We start from the raw sequence: 18,698 nt of genomic DNA, 5'->3' as shown, positions 1-18,698 counted from the left end.
CCACTGGCCGCCTGGTCGCAGTGGGCAGTGATTGCCTGTGGGCTTGCTCCCAACCAGGGCGGCTCCTCAGGGCATCCTCCTCTGAGGGAATGAGAGTTTGGTGAAGGAATTAGAGTGAAAATGACATCTTCCTAGGAATTCACTGTTTATCCAAAAAAAGCATAAATAAAAGCAAGAGCAGCTGTATGCCAGACCCCCGCAAAGGGCTTTCCGTTCCTCTTTCCTTTAACCCTCACAGAGACTTCAGGAGGTAGGTGCTATTATGAACCCCACTTACAGACCAGGACACAGGCTTGGAAGATGAAGGAACTCGCCGAAGGAGGCACAGTGTGAGGGGGAGGGGGCAGAGCTGGCGTTTAGATGCAGGTGGGAGCCCAGAGCCTGTTCTGCCAGCCATTGTGAGTCTGGACCCCAGTGGAACCTGGAAGGGCCCCTCACGTTGTTGAGCCTCTTTCTGGTCAGAGGGGGTTGGGGTGAGGTTTCTTTCCTGTCGCTTCTTGTGAAAGTGTAGGAACAGTGGCCTGGAGTTCCTAACACCAGGGCCCTGTGGCTGGTAGCTTCCTTCTGGGGCTCTGGGGTCTGTTGTGTGGTTGTGGCCTACCATATTCTGTAGTCTAATGATTCACTTCAAACCCAGAATGAGATCCTTGGTGCCAACAGCCGTTTATCAGCAACCACGCCCTCTAAGTAAAATTAAGCTAGCTTTAGTGGTGTCTTCAGGAGATACCAGAGCCGTTTGTATTAATATAGGTGGTGGTTTAGGGAACATACTGGAGCCCTTCTAAAAATAATTGCAACGAGAGTAAACATGTATTGAGCACCTGCTATGCTGTTCTAGGTGATTGACGTGCTTCAGTTTTCTTCTTTACCCGTCTCAGGAAGCGTACAAGATAGGGATTTTAACAGGTGACAGAACTGAAGTTCAGAGAAGTGCCGTAACTTCCCAAAGGCATATAGCTCAGAAATGGAGTAGGATTTCCATTGTGAGGTGGTTCAGGACAGGCGCCATCTTTGTGTCTTCAGTTCTTAATAACGGTGTCTGGCATGGAGTAGAAGCTCAACACGTAATTGTTGAGTGAATGGATGAACTTCAAACCCCAGGGACTGTCTGAGCGTTGGGTGGGTGGTTGACTGAGGTTTCTTGGAGATTCTGTGATTGGGGTTTTTGGCAAAATATGGTTCAAGGATGGTCAGATGAGCAGGGTCTGGGAGTCGGAGCATTGGCCAGTCCTGGCGAAATGGTGACCAGCTCTGGGAGCTTGGGCAAGTCATATGAATGTGTCCTCATTAGCAAAACAAAGCGAGGGCTGGATGGGTGGCAGAACTCTGAAATCAAACAGAAGCCCATAGGGAGCCCCGCTGTCAAAAGAGATGACAGCAGAGCTGTCGGGATGAAGCAGGGAGCAGGGACCAGAGCCGTGGTGTGGACAGCCTTTGAACATGCTTTGCGTGCCTGGATTCTCTTCTGCTGCTGCGCTCAGCAGATGTCCTGGTGCTCTGGGGTGGCTTCATGCGCTTCACGTGGACTCTTGTGTTAAGTTTGTTCTTCTATGTGGCATCATGGTGCTTCAGTGAGTTTACCTATATGCCAGGAAAAGAAAACACTGTTGAGAATGAGGTGCTTTTCCAGTTTTGCCTCTGACTTCTTGTCCATACTTGTAGGCGGGGTGTTTATAAGCCGACGACATAGACAAAGCTGCTGAGTCAGGAGAGGCCCTGGGAGGCCAGGTTAACGGCAGTGAATTAAATTTTTTCTTGAAAGCAACCTAACTTTGCAATATTCAGTTTTAACCTTTGAATACCTAAGGAGTGACAGGCTTTCACCCATCAAGATGCTCCTCCTGCCCACGACCTGGCTGGGCGAATGGTTCAATCTCTTTTCAAGGAGGGAAAGAAGGGGTTTGTATTGAACCAGGCTCTATTACCCGGTTCCGTTTGGGACCAGTGGCCAGGCTGATGGCCAGGGTTGGGAAGTGCTGAAGCTGTGTGGCCCCCATGGGACTGGCCTCGTGACTGTCTGAAAGTACACTGCCTTCAGGCTAGGTGGAGAAAGACCCCCTCAGGAGCTGCTGGACTTAACCAGCAAGGATTTAGGTGACTTTGACATGGTCAGGGCTACTCCCTCTTCAAAAAGGTCAGGCACATGGAGGGTGTGTACATGAGACTTAGCGTGGTCATAGAAGCAGAGCACATCAGAGGTGGGAGGGAAGTTGGAGATCACGCAACATCCTTTCCAGTCCCCCCTTTCCTGAGACGTTTTGTAGCCTCGTGGTCAAGGGCTTGGCTCTGCAGCCAGACCACCTGGCTTCCAATCCTGTCTGTACTCTGTGACCTTGGGGCAAGTCGCTTACCCCATCTGTGCCTTAGTTTCCTTGTTTGTAAAATGGGCATAGTTAGTTGCTAATATTACTGTTTTAGTTCATTATTTTGTGAATAGAGGCTTTGGGGCTCAGAGAAGCAAGTGGACTTGCCTAAGGCCATACAGTCCTTAATGCCAGATGTGGGACTAGAACATAGGACCCTAGCCCCCTGCTCGTTTTACTAGAGCCAGGGTAGGAGTGCTGGATGGTTCAGGCTACTCTCCATCCCAGGGCTCTCCCTACCCTCTGTCTCCTGATAAGGTCTCTAATCTCATCCGTGAAATCCCAGCCCTATTACCTGGAATCTTGTGAATTTGCCCACCTGTAGAGCAGAAATAATTTAATCCTTTGGGTGGGCCACATACTGGACGTTCTGATGTGTCCTGGGTACACTAGGCCTGAGCCTGGCACAGATTCTTTCATCTCTCTCTCCTTCTGCTCTAGAATTTTCTAGAGAAGAGGAGGAGCCATCAGACTTGGCTCCTAGGATAAAGGAATGTGGGAATGATGTCCTTTGAGCCATAGGCAAGGCGGTGAGCTGCTGCCCACGGGTGGGGAGGGAGACCTCAGTGGCGTGTGGTGTTGCAGTGGCCTTGCAAGTGGCCACAGCTTCAGAGAGAGGGGCCAGCCTGTCAGGAGACCCGGTAAGGAGGGCTTCTGTCACATAGGCCTGCTGCCTTCTCCCAGACACGGGAGATCCCATCCGTATTCATAGCTGCCATCGTCATGTGCAGTATGTAACCATGGAAAACGCTAGACTATAAATTCCAAACCCCTTAGCAAGCTCTTCAGGGCCTCCTGTAGTCCAGCCCCGACCTGCCTTTCTCCCAGCAGACGTTCATTGATCTTCTAATGTTCAGCCACCATCCCACGTCTGGGGCTACCTCTCCATCTGTACCTTACCTCTGCATTCCCTGAGCACAGACCCTCCAGCCACACCCTCCTCCATTTCCCAGATCCACCAGCACAGTCACAGCCCCTCAGCCGGGGCCCACCGGCATGGTCACAGCCCCTCAGCCAGAATTGGTCTATTCTTCTGCCTGCCCTGCTTGCCTTTTTTTCCCCCCAAAGGAACACGTGTAATGTCATCAAAAACCAAATGGTAAGATTGTAATGACAGCCTCATCTCTTACCGATTGAAGTATCGTCCCTCTTTCCAGGTGCAGCTCAAATGGCCCCTCTTCTGCCACCCTTTCCGGGTTGGATGTGACCTGGGTTTAACTCCTCACGCTGTGGCCTGTCCCAGGAGAAGTGGTGTTTGGTGCTGTCACTTCTTCCCTGGGAGGCCGAGGAGCTAGGTTTTGGTTGTCTTGGTGGAATTGGTATTTTCTACCAAATTTGTTATGGAGGCTCTTCACTTAATCCTTTAGTCCCTAGAAACAGCAGTGCCCCGTGAAGCATGTCCCTAATGGGCCTTGAGCGTTTCAGGATTGTGTCTGCAGAGTATGAATGACCGGTGGCGTGAATGCTTTGCAGTCCAGGCCCCACACCTCAGAGGTGGCAGGTGACCAGGAACGGGGGAGTGTGGCTGGTCTGTTCAGAAGGGCGAATGTGACTTTTCTGAATATTGGGCCCCTGTGGGACATAAGTGAAAAGGTGGAACAGCCTTGATGGTTTGTTCTCAGCTCTGTGAACCCACGTCCTCCCCCACTTCTTCAGCCTCAGGGCGACCTGACAGCTGAGGCAAGTCTGGGGCTTCCTATAGGTGAGACAGGGAAACGGACATGGACATGATTTAGCTGGAGGTGTGTTTCCACCACCTCTCATCTCTTTTCTGTTCAGCTTTTCTGACTGATTTTCCAGTGAGCTGGCTCTGAAATCATGGTTCTCAACAGGGCCTTTCAAAGTGTATGTGCTGGAACTCCCTGAGCACCACCCCACCGCGTGATTCTGATCTGGAGTCATTCTCCCAATAGCCTCCCCTTTTTTTGGGGTGGGAGGCAAGCACTCCTTTTGAGGAGTCATTTTTCTCTTGCTGATTCCTAAACTTTAAGGGGATCAAATTTTCCTTTTGATTAAAAAAAAAATGAGAGAGACAAAGTATATTCTCTTTGTGTACACATTTTTGCCAATTTGGGAGATGTAAAAAGACGTGATTTGGAATTTTGAACTTGTGAGTAAACTTGGATGTGTGTCAGCGTGCTGTGAATAGCGTGGTTCCTCTTAAAGAATTTTCTGCATGGCTCCATTCCTGGTTAATGCATGTGTGGGAATGATTCTGGAAGGTGTCCTTCTGCCTCATTTTTGCTGATTCCTACATTTGTCTTCAGAGGGCCAGGGCGTGATTGTCGGAAGCACCTTTAGGAGTCCCTCTCCTGTGTCACACAATAAGGGTGCAGATTCTGAGTCAGAATGCTAGCAGTTTTGAACTTGGGGAGTGCTGCAAGTTTTACTGTGCGTGGTTCTCCTTGATGTGGTTTGTGTTTCTTTGTGTGTTGTGCGTGCTGCCTAAGGATTCTAGAAGGTGAGACAGGGCTTTCCAAGCCCTCGATGAGGTGTGTGGCTTAACTCTGGAAGACAGTCCTTTCCCCCACAAAGCACTGTGCCAAGAAAGCCTCTCCCACTTGGCCTGCTGCTGGATCCGTGGTGTGGTGTCTCAGCGAGCCCAGGCCGCGTGGGAACGGGCTTTCTGCCCCGGGTGGTTGTGGATAGGAGCTGGAGCGTCACCAGCAGACCCCAGTGCAGCTGACACATAGTGCCGTGGATGGGCCGTGGGTGGAAGTGAGGGAGCTGCTGGCCAGAGGGCTGAAGGGTGGGCTTGTGCCCTTGGGTGGGTGGCTGTGGGGCTTGGAAAATTGGGAGGGGGCTGGGTTGGGCCTTGCAGTCCGGCGTTCCTATGGTTTTTCCTATGGTTCGACTTAGTGACTGTCAGCGCTGCTTGGAAACAGTTGGCAGATGGTGTAGAATTAAACTTGCCCATTTGGTGTCTAATTCGGAAGCAGACACTGGGCGGCAGATGCTAACATTATTTGGCATTTTCCTAGCACTTTCTCATGGCTGAACCTTATTTTCTTTCTCTGGGAGAAAGTGTGGAACACAGATTCCTGGCCAGTCTTCTGGGCACAGCTCTGGTCCCTTGGTGGGAGTTGTGCCCACCTGTTGTGCTGTGATGTTGGTGCTCACACCAGGAACTGGCAGCCCCGTGTGTGCCTGTCCCTCCCTGTCTCCCCATTGTACCTGCCTCAACATAGGAGTGTGACAGATGCTTTTGAATGGATAAATGCATAGATTTCACATTATCTTCTCCTGGTCCTGAAAGTGCTTTTTTTTTTTTATTTGTGAGGAAGATCAGCCCTGAGCTAACATCCATGCCAATCCTCCTCTTTTTGCTGAGGAAGACTGGCCCTGAGCTAACATCTATTGCCAATCTTCCTCCTTTTTTTTTTTTTCTTTTTCTCCCCGAAGCCCCAGTAGATAGTTGTATGTCATAGTTGCACATCCTTCTAGTTGCTGTATGTGGGACGTGGCCTCAGCATGGCCGGAGAAGCGGTGCGTCAGTGCGCGCCTGGGATCTGAACCCGGGCCACCAGTAGCGGAGCGCATGCACCTAACTGCTAAGCCACAGGCCCGGCCCCTGAAAGTGTATTTTTGACACGAGAAGTTTTTAATGTTATTACTGGTTTCTTATTTTGAGAAATTGAGACAGGAAAGGTGGGAATCTGCAGCTGTGTCCAGGTCAGGTAGGAGTGGTGAGTGGCTGAGTGGTGCTGCAGGGGCTTGGCCAGGCTGGGCTGTCCCTGCAGGATCCTCATGGAGGTCTGAGGTCTCCCTGCCAGGCTCAGCTTGCTTCTTTCACTTTTCTTCTCTGGTCCTGGCCCAGATCCGTGATTGCTGGTCCATGTGATCTTGGGCAAGCCGCTTTTCCCACCTGAAAAGGCAGGTGCTGTGTTAGAGACGCTCTCTGCCCAGGGCCCTGCAGCTCCCGTCATATGATCCTGCGAGCTCACCTGGGACAGAACACACATTTTCCACTCTCTCTCCACCCTCCTTGCAGTCAGAGAATAGGCCCTCAAGACAGGCTTGTCCTGTTTTGTCTTCTTAGGGGGGAATTGGAGTAAGGGGCTTGACCCCTCCATACTGGCCTTGCTGGGAGTTGATGGAGCTGGTTCCGTGCAAATAAAGTGTGTATCGTTGATGTGGAGCCTCCTCTAGAATTGCGTTCTAGAGCTGGAGGGGACTTGCTTAGGTCACACAGTGAGTGGCAGAAGCAGGCCTGAGACCCAGGTCTCCTGATTTGGGGGCCAAGGCACTTTTCTCTATCCTCGCCTTGAGAGCAACAGCAATTATGCAGGTAGGTGTGGAGTAACCCTGGCTCATGACACGCAGCGGAGGGCTCCTCCTGCTTATTTGCCACTCGTCTCAGGCCTGCTCTTCCCGGCTGTTCCCTGCTGACCACTCTTTGCAGGGTCTGCCCCGGGGGTCCTTCTGACACCTGGAGCTGATCTCTGCACGTCCTGCTTCCAGGGTCCGTTGGCTACAGCTGTTTTCTCAAGTGTGTTCTGCAAGGTGTAACTGGTTGTTCAGTGAGATAAGGCTTCCATTGCCAAAGACAAACGTTTGACAAGTGCCTTGTTAACCAAGAGTTCAACAGGCCACTTTCCCGAAGGACCCCCCAGAGCCATTAATATGCTACTGTGCATTATGAATTTCCAAGAGGGGAGAATTAAAATGCAAAGATGGGAATTTATTATAAGGGAACGGGAGAACCATGCAGCTAGTCTGTGAGCAGTAACTGAAACCCAGGACAGGAAAGGCGTTTGTGAAATTCTGTCTCCGTTTGTGTTTTTTTCCATCTCTGCCCTCTTGCTGTGCATCCTAATTTATTCATTTTTTTTTTTCCTTCTCTCTACCCTCATACCCTGACTTGTTTTTTTTTAATTGTGGTAAAATACATATAACGTCAAATTTACCATCTTACCCATTTTTAGATGTACAGTCAGTGGTATTAAGTACATTCATATTGTTGTGCAACCATCACCACCATCCATTCACAGGACTGTACCTCTTGCAAAACCGAAACTCTGTCCCCATTAATTAATAACTCCCCATTCCCCCTCCTCCAGCCCCTGGGAACCTCCATTCTGCTTTCTGTCTTTATGAATTTGACTACTCTAGGTGACTCATATAAGTGGAATCATGCAGTATTTGTCTTTTTGTGACTGGCTTATTCACTTAGCATAATGTCCTCAAGGTTCATCCATGTTGTAGTGTGTGTCAGAATTTCCTTCCTTTTTAAGGCTGGATAATGTTCCATTGTGTGGATAGACCACATTTTGCTTATCCATTCATCCGTTGATGGACTTACACCCCTAACTTTTTCTCCTTCATCAGTCCACAGGTAGAGAGAAGATGCCTAGCCCTCACTTGTACGTTTTACAGGCAGAGTGACCGAGAAAGAACAAGAAAGACTGCATTGATTATCTCCTCTCTGGCTCTGGCCGCTTCTGCCTCCCTTCTTACCTGGCCGCCTTGGCTTGTCTCGGCGTCTCTTCTGAGGAAGCTTCCATGACCCTAATGGTCCGGACTGGTCACTCCTGCTCTCGTCTCTGAGCTTCTTCCTGACACCCCACGCCATCCATGTCATTCTCCCTCATCTCACGCTTTCCTTGTTTATTTCCCCGTCGACTTTTCCTTTCTGTATCCAGTGCCTGGCCCCGAGTGGGTGCTCCCTGCAGGCAGGTTGAAGAAATGAAGGTGCTCTAGGACTACACAGGCTCCGGCCCAAAACTTGGCCACCATGGCTGTGGTGGGCCCAGAGGGGGCTTCACTGGGTCCTCCTCCACGCTCACAGGCCACTTGCCTCTGTTGCGGGCATGGGTCGTTAGACGTGGCCTGCCCTTGAGTAGACCACCCCTAAGGACAGAGAAGTCCACTGAACGTGCACAGATACCCAGTTGTCCTTTTCTCTTCCATGGGAGGATGGTGTGTTTTGGTTCAGTAACATTTACTCCAACTGCCTCACCCCTAATTTAAACAAGGGGGAGGTGAGAAATCAGTCCTAGATTTCCCCTGTACGTCGACGTGCGCTGGCCGACGTGTGCAGCTTTGTGAAGGAGAGACCCTCCTGATGCCTTCACTCTTAGAAAGGGTGGGAGGAGGGGGACGATCATTGCTGACTGCCAGCCGGAGCCAGGCATTTCCCACAGTATCGCACTCCGCCTGCCAACAGCTCTCTGGGGATTATTCCACGCCCCAAGATTAAGGAACAAGCTGAAGGTTCCAGAGCTGAAATTCAGACCAACGACATCAGCTGGCTCTAAAGCCTTGGCACCGTGTCCCCACTGCTCCTGCCTCTGCCCCCTCAGCACACACCACCCGCCCCCAACACCCTCTCCCCATCTCCTCCTCATGGAGCCGAGGCTGGATGGAGAAGGTTATTAGAAGATGCCGGGGCTGGAAGGGGCCTCTATTTAGTGGTTCTCTAAACTGAGTGATAATCAGAATCATCTGGGGAATTAAAAAAAAAGTTTGAATCAATACATGTTGGGGTGGTGCTGGGATAGGTAGTTTTAAACATTTCCCAGGTGATTCTGATAATCAGCCACTGTTCTGATCCTCGCCTTCATTTTCCACTTGAGGACACTGGGGACCAGTGAGATGAGATGCCGTAGCCAAGGCCACGTGGCCCTCTGGGAGCCAGTGTCAGGTCCAGAGTCCAGGCTCTCAGCTCCTTGCTCCGAGGCCTGTGTGTTTTTTCGCACTGCCATCCCTGCTTGCGAGGCCCTCCTTCGTTTCTACCCGCCTGGACCCAAGCAAGGCCTTCTGCTACGGGCTGGTCTTGTCTCCCCAGGCCAGAAACCAGCAGGGAGGAGGCAGAGGCAGCTGTTGCAATCCTTCCCCAAGGCGGGCTTCCCCTCTGGGAATGGGGCCGGCAGGAGCCACCCCTTATTGACAGGCCCAAGGTAGCGTCTGCTGTGGCTCAGCAGATCACAGCCTGGGCTTGAGAAATGCAGCAAAATATGGACTTTTTATCCGTAGGGAAAGATCTAGACAAAGGGTGAGGGGAGGGATGGGTGACTCTAGGAAAGCATGCTCATATTTAGGAGGAGGTGAAGTCAGAGATGCAGTACCCTTCACCCTAGTTGGTATCCTAAATTGCACGTGTTTGTTCATCCATTTGTTCAACATATATTTATGGGCTCCTGCTGTGAATTAGACACAATAGGCACTGGAGATCTGCTGTGAATAGGCAGATGCAATGCCCCCTGCATGGAGCTTAGGTGTCTGCAGGGTCAGTTATATACTAGAACCATATTCCTTAGCCTCTTGATGAATCCTTTATTGTTATTAATAATAATGGTAGTAATAGAAAGGTAACAGACATTTAGTTTTCTCAAGCATTCTCTCAGAGGAGGGAACTAAAGCTTAGAGAGGGTAACCATCGTGCCCAGGGTAACACCATGAGTGATGGAATCTGAATTCGAATCCAGTTCTTTCTGATAAGCAAGCCTGTGTTCTGGACCACTGTATTGCCCCACCTCCTGCATCACGCTCCTGCTTTTCATCAGGGGCAATTATAGGAAAAAGCCGGGTGAAATAGAAAGCTCTATTTGCTCTAAAACTTGAGTGATTTCAAATAACTTTTAGAACTTAGTGCTGGAGAACGTCTGCTGTCCCTGAAGAAGCAGTGTTGCCCCTCCCAAAGTGAGTGCTTTGCATTTTGGGTGCTTCCTTTGCTCCAGCGAGCAGTGCACTCGGGCAAAGTGGGGGTGTCGTGACCAGTCAGGTGCCCTCTTGACTGGCACATTCACTCGCTTCTCCTTCCCTTGGTCTTGTTTGCTTCTAATGTATCCTCCATTATTAAGCTGCGTCAAGTCCTTTTTGAAAAGGGTTACAATAGAAAACAATTAAACAAAAAGGTACAGGACACTGAGCCCATCCTGACCCTATCCATTCCCATCCCCCCACCCCCACCCCGAATGTGGGGTCCGGGTGTCCCGGGGCTGCCTTGGGCTGGGCCAGGGGACATTTTCACCAGTCTGTGGTAGAAAAAAAGGGTAAAGCAGTGAGTTTTTAATAAAGCTAAATTTAATTTAAAGAACAGTTTTATAATCAGAGGTAGTCTGCTTTCTTTTAAGCATTAAAAATGTCCTTTCTTTTAGGAAATGTTGATTGTAATAGAGGGCGATGGTGACTGTTGCTTATATTGTTATTGTTTTTATGTCCTTTCTTGGAAAAATCAGAAGTTGCCAATGATGTGCCCATTTTCTTTGTGGTTTTACTAGCTGGTGAAATCTAAAATCTGAAAATGAGCACCAATTAGGCCATTGGTTTTCACGCTGTTCCTCTGGGCCCTGGGGTTCCTGGGGGGAGGCGGTTCTCTGCCTTGAGGAGTGAGAGGAGGGCCCAGGGCCCTTTGCCCCATTTTCAATCAGGGAAGCCCTTCTTCCATTTTATATGTTAGTTTTCTGTATGATTTTGTTTGGAGATAAAAGGATATCCCTACCAAAGGTTGGAGACCCTCTCCTCTAGACGGTGTGTGTGTTGGGGGGAGGGGTGTGGAGGAGCAAATGCTGCTGCTTTTGCAGGGCTGAGCCAGCGCTGGTCTTTCACCTGGCAAATATTTCTTATCTACTGTACTAGTCAGGGTTCCTCAGAGAAACAGAGCCAAATAGGGTGTGTGTATGTGTGTGTATATAAATTGGCTCATGCATTTGTGGAAGCTAGCAAGTCCATAATCTGCAGGGCAGGCTGACTGGAGACCCAGGGAAGAGTTGATGTTGCAACTCAAGTCCAAGGACTGTCTGGAGACAGCATTTTTTCTTCCTTGGGAAGCATCAGTTTTTTTCTCTTCAGGCCTTCAGCTGATTAGATGAGGCCCACCCACGCCATGGAGGGTCATCTGCTTTACTCAGAATCTACTGATTTAAATGTTAATCATGTCTAAAAAATATCTTCACAGCAACATTTAGACTAGTGTTTGACCACAGTTGGAGCCAGTGTGGGTGCCGTGGCCTTGCCAGGTTGACAACATAAGATTAATGATCACACCTACTGAAGTGCCTGGGCAGCATGATGGGATCACAGAGGTAGGGAAAGCTGGGTCTCTGCCTCAAGGAGGCAAGACTATACATGGGAGGAAATTCAGAACAAGACTGTTTATATTTTAGTGCTAACTTGTAAAGACTAAGTGTAAAGAGTATTCAGAGGAGATGAGGGGGTGAGGGCTGGAGGATTCTGGGGAGATTTCATGGTAGGGCTGAATAGGAGCTTTCAGAACACAGACACCTCAGCTAAGCGAGGATGCAGAAGACTTCAGAACCGGAGTGGGAACCACAGGGTAATAATAATACTTATATTTGACTAGGTCTCTGAGCTTACTAACGGTCTTCACACCCATTGTTTTATTTGATGCTCATGACAATCCTGTTTTTTTAACTGAGGATCCTAAGGCCCAGAGAGGTTAAGGGACTCATCAGAGGTCACACAGCTTGCCAGTGGCAGGGCAGGTCTTCCTACTCCAAATCCAGCCCCGTTCTTTCCGCCCTTTGCTGGATATGATGAAATCCATGTGAATATGTATGTGGGGAGGGAGGACTCCAGGAGGGAGAGAGTAAATGTTTTCTTGATCAAGAAATCCTGTGAAATGATGAAAATGGACTGTTCCTCTCACTCTCTCTGGGTCTTCTTTTCTCTCCTTACCGTCCTCGTTAACTCCCATTCTTTTCTTGTTTTCTCGCCTTCTCCCAGACACGAATGCAGAGTCTGAATCCAGATCCCAGAGCCCAGTACACTAACGTCTACGGAGCCCTCAGGAAAATCGTGCGGACTGAAGGCTTCTGGAGGCCCTTGCGAGGTCTCAACGTGATGATAATGGGCGCAGGCCCGGCCCACGCCATGTATTTTGCCTGCTATGAAAACATGAAAAGGACTTTAAATGACGTTTTCCACCACCAAGGAAACAGCCACCTAGCCAACGGTATTTGAAAGCGTTTGTCTGGAGTTAGAAAGTTCTCTCCTTCAACAGAGCCTTCCCCAGGGTTCTCCTCCCTGTGACCCAGCAGCCTGCGCCTCGTCTCCGCCACGCTTGCTTACGAATAAAGAACTCTAGAGTTGTGTGTGCACACACACCCAGACACGCGCGCACACACACACACACGCTTCTTTCCGTTCCCCGCCTCCGCTTTCTGAAGCCTGGGGAAAATCAGTGACAGAGGTGTTTCGGTTTTCATTGTTGCGTGGGTTTTTCGTTTTGTTTTTTTTAAACATTCAAAAGCAATTAATGATCAGATCTAGGAAAAAACCCTGAATAGAAACAAAACTTTTGAATGCTGGATTCAAAAAAAAAAAGCTATCTGGACAGCTTCTTTGAGACTATTTAAAAACTGGTTCAACAGGTCTCTACAACGTCAAGATCTAACTAAGCTTTAAAAGGTCAAGAAGTTTTATGGCTGACAAAGGATTTGCTGCAGCGCAGACGGCCTTTCCCACCTTAAGCTCCTGGGGGTTTGGGGATTTCGCCCCGCTCTCTTCCGTCTGTCTGAGCTACATCTCTGCGAGCAAGGGCTGACATCGTTTCCTTTTGTTGTTTGGAGGGAGCGAGGCGGGCTGGGGGCTTGAGTTGTGGGCAGCTCTTACGTGGGCATGTCTTCCGGGCCCGCCGAGCGCTTGTTGTCGCCTCTCCTGTGGGTTTGGCTTTTGTTGGTTTTTGTTTGGGTGTGAAGGGGGCTATCCATAGCAGTGTAAGGTGTACTTATTTTAACAAAATTATTTTTCAACAGTGGAGAGTAGATGTACCAGCAACAACTTTTTTCCCTTCTCTTTTTGTTTGACTCCGAACCAAAAAACACCCCTTCCATCAGCAAACCTGGTGCTAATAACTCCACCTGGCTGGCTTGCAGACATTTGGTTTGCTTTTTAAAAATTGGCCGTTAGTTGCGTTCTTAGACACGGTCACTAAGAGCCTGGCTGTCCCCAAGTCTGTGCCTCCCCTTTGCTGAAACTGCCTTGTGTTGTGGTATAGCTCCTTGGTCCCTGAACCCCTTGAAGGCAGTTTGACGGAACCCAGTTTATGCCAGGTTCTGCCCAGTGCTGTTACGGCTTCATTGTGGTGTGTGCTGTGGTTATGTTTGGACCTTTCTGGGGATGATCATAAGTGTATGTGGAGGAGGGTGGAGCATAGAAATGCATTTCTGAAGTGTTATCCTGGTGTTCCTCATTCCTCCCACCTTCCAGCGGTCACGTTCATTACCGGGCGGTGTCACCCACAGAGGGAGGCAACCCAAAGCCAAAAGCAGAATTCCAGGCCTGAATCAGGCTTTTGAAGTTCCTGGTTCTTTTTTTTTTTTTTTAATTATTTTATTGAGGTCACATTGGTTTATAACAGTGTGTAAATTTCCTGGTTCTTGCCAGGCCCCTTCAAGTGAGACCCTCAGCTGGGTCGGCCATCCCTGAGACAGGTCATGGCTTTGCAGACTCCCCTGGAAGTCTGCCATATGCAGAGCTTCCTGTGTCCTCTCCCCTCGCCCGTTTTCTTAAAAATGCCTGGACTTTATTAAGGAATTTTCTTAAAGATTGCTCTTCTGACTTTTTCCCCTCTCAGCCACTTACATGAAATCATCCCCTTTGATTGCCCCAATTTAAGGGCAGAGTGAGTTAATCTGTAGACAGAGGCGAGGGACAAAGAGAATTAAAATCTAGACGGTGGAAAAAGCCATGCAGTGTGGTTTCTGGGTGCCGTCCGTTATGAGCAGGTCCGGCCTTTTCCCCGGGTTGACTCCACAAGAGAAAATGAGGTTTCTGCCTGATGAAAGTGTGGGTCACTGTGCCCCTTTTTATCCAACGTTCCCATGGTCAGTGTAGGGTTTTGAGCATCAGTGCTCACCTGGGTGGAGTTGTTAGTGAATTTTGCTTAGAAAGCTTTGTCCAGGGTTCCATCTGATTTAGCTTCCAGGAACTTCCTCAGAACGCCTGGTCCCAGAGGGTAATTTTCTGGAGTTTCTTTTGCAGGGATAGCTGGGAGTATGGCCACCCTGCTCCACGATGCGGTAATGAATCCAGCAGAAGGTAATGTTTCATGGTCCCAGGGAGTGGCAGTAGGGGCTGTGCCAAGGGGCAGGGGGAGCGGGGGACAGAAGGTCGGGCAAGGGGCCTCCTGGGTAAGGAGGATAATTTCTTACCACATTATTAAAGGCGTCTGAGCTTTGGTACTCCTGTTCTCTGAAAGCGAGCTACTCAGAGTGTGGTCCGCAGACCAGCAGCATCAGCATCTCCTGAGAGAATGTTAGAAATGCTTATTCTTAGGCCCGCCCCCAGGCCTGCTGAATCAGAACCTCTGGGGTTGGGGACAGGGAATCTGTTTTAACAAGCTCTCCTGGTGATTCTTTTTGCGTGCTTTTGCACTACTCTAAAACCTGTGTGTGCGTGCGTGTGCGCACGCACACACACACACACACACACACACACACCCCCGCTCTGGCCCTCGTTAACCTTTATCAACCCTAGACAAATTTAGGAGGAGTCTGTCAAAGGCCATTCATTAGGGCTTAGGGTCAACTTGCTTTTTTAAAAGGAATTTGCAATTATTATGGAAAATTTCAAACACCTGCAAATGTAGAGAGAAGAGTATTATGGACCCCCATGTATGCAGCATTCTACTTCATAAATTCACATTTGGCCATTTTGTTTTAGCTGTCTTCTCCCACCTTATCTTTTTTGTTTTCTTTTGAATTTTGGGAGCATTAGGAAACAATCCTTAGCTGTGCAGACTTGAATCCTGTCAGCCTTTTCTCTGTCCTCGTGTCCTTAGCCCACTTGGGTCTCCATAGTGAGGAGCTTTTGGACCTGGTTCTGGGCGTCTTTCAGCTGGGTTATTCTCTGTGTGGGAGGTGGGACTCTCCACCTCTCTCCCCCATCTGAAAATGGTCCCTTGCCAGAAGGGAGGATTGGATGTAAAAATTTCAACACTTTAAGCCTCGTCTTATAAGTTTGTCTGTTTTTGTCTTTCAAGGTTAAAATTTCTTATTTGCTCTCAGCTGCCTCCCACACCCTGGCACACAGGGAACTTGTTCTAACCTTCGGGGACGTGATGGGTCAGATTGGGAGGTGGCTTCTTTCTTGTGTGTTTAAGGCGATTCGCACAGGGACCTGGTCAGCCACCGGTTAATTAGCCCATGTCAACCAGGGAAGAGTTTTGTTTCTGTTTTTTTAAAGGGGAAGAAAGTGAGGTTCAGCTCCCCGCTCTGCTCCTTGACATTACATTGATTTAAGGACTTTATTTCTTTAAAAGAAAAGCACACTGTACATTTCAGTACACACCTTCCATTTCACAGTGCATGGGGACGATTAAAACTCTAAGCCTGAGGGACCACAGTTGGCCCTCATTTGCCTCAGGTCCTTTGAACAGAGCCAGGGTCTTCATTGGAGTTTGTCATTGAACTTGGGCTGACCTAATTCTACTAATTCTAGTGTCTCTTCCAAGAGTGATGTGACACTGAAGCTAAAACACTGTCAGAGGTACAGACCACTGAGAATAAAGGATGGGATCCATGCCTCAGGTCGACATGTTGGGAAGGAGGAGGGCAGGGGGGCAGGATTTAGATTTGCAGCAGGTGCGATGCCCAAGGCAGCCAGGACCAGGGGGGAGCAGGTCAGTGAATGTAGTCTGAAGTGGCTGCCTGGTTTAGAGACTACCTTAAACAAGATGCAGGCAGGAGACACTTCAGGAAATAGCCCGCTTCCTGGCACTGGGTGCTGGAGCCCCATTTGTAAGCGGGGTTGCCTGGAGCTGGCCCTCTGTGGTGTCTCGGGCTGGGGCTATGTGTGCTAGCTCTCTGTGACCTCTTGCCAGTGTGTCTAAACTTACTTGTTTCTCTTTACGGCTTGGCTTCCCATTTCACTCCGACCCGGGGTCGGGCCAAACCCAACCCACTGCCCTCTGGCTGCGTCTGGCCTGCCCGCGGCCCCGACCACAGTGGTGAAGCAGCGCATGCAGATGTACAACTCGCCGCACCGGTCGGCCCTCAGCTGCGTCCGGACGGTGTGGAGGACTGAGGGCTTGGGGGCCTTCTACCGGAGTTACAGCACGCAGCTGACCATGAACATTCCCTTCCAGTCCATCCACTTCATCACCTACGAGTTCCTGCAGGAGCAGGTCAACCCTCACCGGGGTTACAACCCGCAGTCCCACATCATCTCAGGCGGGCTGGCCGGCGCCCTCGCTGCGGCCGCCACCACCCCGCTGGATGTCTGCAAAACCCTCCTCAACACTCAGGAGAATGTGGCCCTCAACCTGGCCAACATCAGCGGCCGGCTGTCGGGCATGGCCAACGCTTTCCGGACGGTGTACCAGCTCAACGGCCTGCCCGGCTACTTCAAAGGCATGCAGGCGCGCGTCATCTACCAGATGCCCTCCACGGCCATTTCCTGGTCGGTCTATGAGTTTTTCAAGTACTTCTTCACCAAGCACCAGCTGGAGAATCGAACTCCATACTAAAGGAGCAGGCTGTGGGAAGCGATTCCAGAATCTTTTATTTTAAAAGGCTTTCCCTGCCTGCTTCCCTTCCCTTGCCCTCACACCGAGATGATTCTCACAGGGTGTCTGCAGGGTGGGCCTTCCGCTCCCTGACGCCTTAGAGAGAGGAGAGGGTGGGACAGCCGCTTACTGGGAGGCCATCCGTCCACAGGGCCGGCTGAGGTGGGGGTAGGCGGGGAGGGACTTGGAAGGGGAGCGAGAAATTGCCTTTTCTCTGCTCCCCCCAAGAGGAATGTAGCGTTTCTGCTTCACTGTGCCAGTTTCCTCCCCTAGAAATGTAGATCACACAGAAGGGAAGAAAATGTGCAGTGACCGAAAACATTACAGAACAAGAAAATCATGTATATAAAAGTTGCTGTACACAGTCTAAAATAGATGGATAATGTTTATCCTTTATTTTTCTATGTAGAAGTTTTTGGATTTGTGTGTGTGCCTGTGCGTGTGTACAATTAAGTGTTACAGCTGGGAATATAAAGCTGTTTTTTAAAAATAGAGGGCTGAATTCTTCCATCGGGTTAAATAAAAAAGGCACCAGAGTACTAAATTGCTGAGAGTGGCCTAAAATTGTGTTGAGCCCCCAGACGGAAGTTTCACTTGAATGTAAAATAATAAAATATAAAGTTTATATTTTGAATTTCTCTTTTCATGGGGGGAAAAAGGTACATTGAAAAAAGTCACAATAATGATATATTACTTCCAGCTACTTTTTTTTTTTCTTTTATTCAGTTGGTCACCTTCGTGTGCCTTCTCACTTTGTCTTTCCTGAAAATTCCAGGACCAAAGATCTGGCCCTGGGGCCTTTTCTCTTGCTGTCTGTGCACATACACACCCACACATACACTCATACGTACCGGGTGGCAGGGTGGCTCATGCTGGCTCCCAGTAGAACTGGGATGGCCCGTCTTACACCTACAGAGACCTTGCCTTCCCTCGTCGTGGGTGGCGTGAGTGTCTGCCTCTCTGGGCCAGCACTTAGAAGCCCTTGACATGGCACCATTTGGCTACTCGTTGGGCAGGCAGTTAGGATAAATCCTGCCTTTATCCTAGGACTTGTTTCTGCATCAGCCTTTTAACTCAGGCACTTCAGGTATTCTTGTCTGTGTGTGTTGTGACTAAATCTCCTGATCTCCTCTCTTTCCCTGTGCAGTTTTAGGGATTTCAAAAAACGTGGCAGGTGTGTCAGTGGCATTTGTCTATCCCCCTGCCCACCATGAATTCCCCCGTCATGGAGCCTCTCGCCGCACAGTGACAGGCCAGGACCCTCATGCACAAGTCAGGATGCCTTTCTGGGCTACCTTCTGCCTCGCTTGGTCTGTGTCAGCTGAGAAAGGGAGGTCCGACTGCCTTGTTTTCTGACATGATGCATCCCAGGCGAGCCAGATTATCACTCAGGGAAAATACAAGCTTGTTTCCTTGAGCCTCTCCCTCTGATTGGCTGCCAGAACTCTCTCCCAGGGAAGACCAAGTGGCTCTACAGTTTCCTTTTAGAGCCCTTCTTTAAAAAGGAGCAGGAAGCACATGTGTTTTTATTCTAGTGGGCCTGGTCCTGACCTTCACCCTTTGCCCTTCACCCTTTGCCTCAGGCAAGGTCAACATCGTGCGTCTTGCTAAGGCTCAGACCCGGGCTCCTTCAGCAGCTGTTACTTCCGGGAAGAACTCAGGTGGCACTGGGACAGTCTCATCTTGGGACCCTGCACACACTACCCCTGCCTCAGGAGTAGTTTTCGCGTCGGGGACAGGAGAGTACCACGTCGGGCAGCTCCCACGTGTGCCCCACGAGCAGGGCCTTGCTCCTGGGCTGGGGCTCAGCTGCTGACCTGTCCCACTTTAGAGTTAACCCCTCAGTGGAAACCAGTTGCGGTTCG

At 49.8% G+C, this 18,698-nt stretch overlaps 1 protein-coding gene across 3 annotated transcripts in view; it reads left to right on the top strand.

Moving 5' to 3' along the window:
• SLC25A37 (solute carrier family 25 member 37) overlaps positions 1-17,458 on the top strand; it is a 37,289-nt gene extending 19,831 nt beyond the window's left edge. For 2 of the 3 annotated variants that reach the window (XM_058550511.1, XM_058550513.1), the window contains exons 2-4: positions 12,051-12,279; positions 14,310-14,366; positions 16,274-17,458. In XM_058550511.1, the coding sequence (XP_058406494.1) occupies positions 12,051-12,279; positions 14,310-14,366; positions 16,274-16,794 (807 nt within the window). In that variant the 3' untranslated portion in view covers positions 16,795-17,458. The other variant, XM_058550514.1, reaches the window with a different exon arrangement.
• Positions 17,459-18,698: the final 1,240 nt, after the last annotated feature.

Source organism: Diceros bicornis, chromosome 11 (assembly GCF_020826845.1).
Source record: "Diceros bicornis minor isolate mBicDic1 chromosome 11, mDicBic1.mat.cur, whole genome shotgun sequence".
Lineage (NCBI taxonomy): Eukaryota > Metazoa > Chordata > Mammalia > Perissodactyla > Rhinocerotidae > Diceros > Diceros bicornis.
Note: the sequence above shows the minus strand (reverse complement) of the source record. Positions and strands in the feature narration are given on the sequence as shown.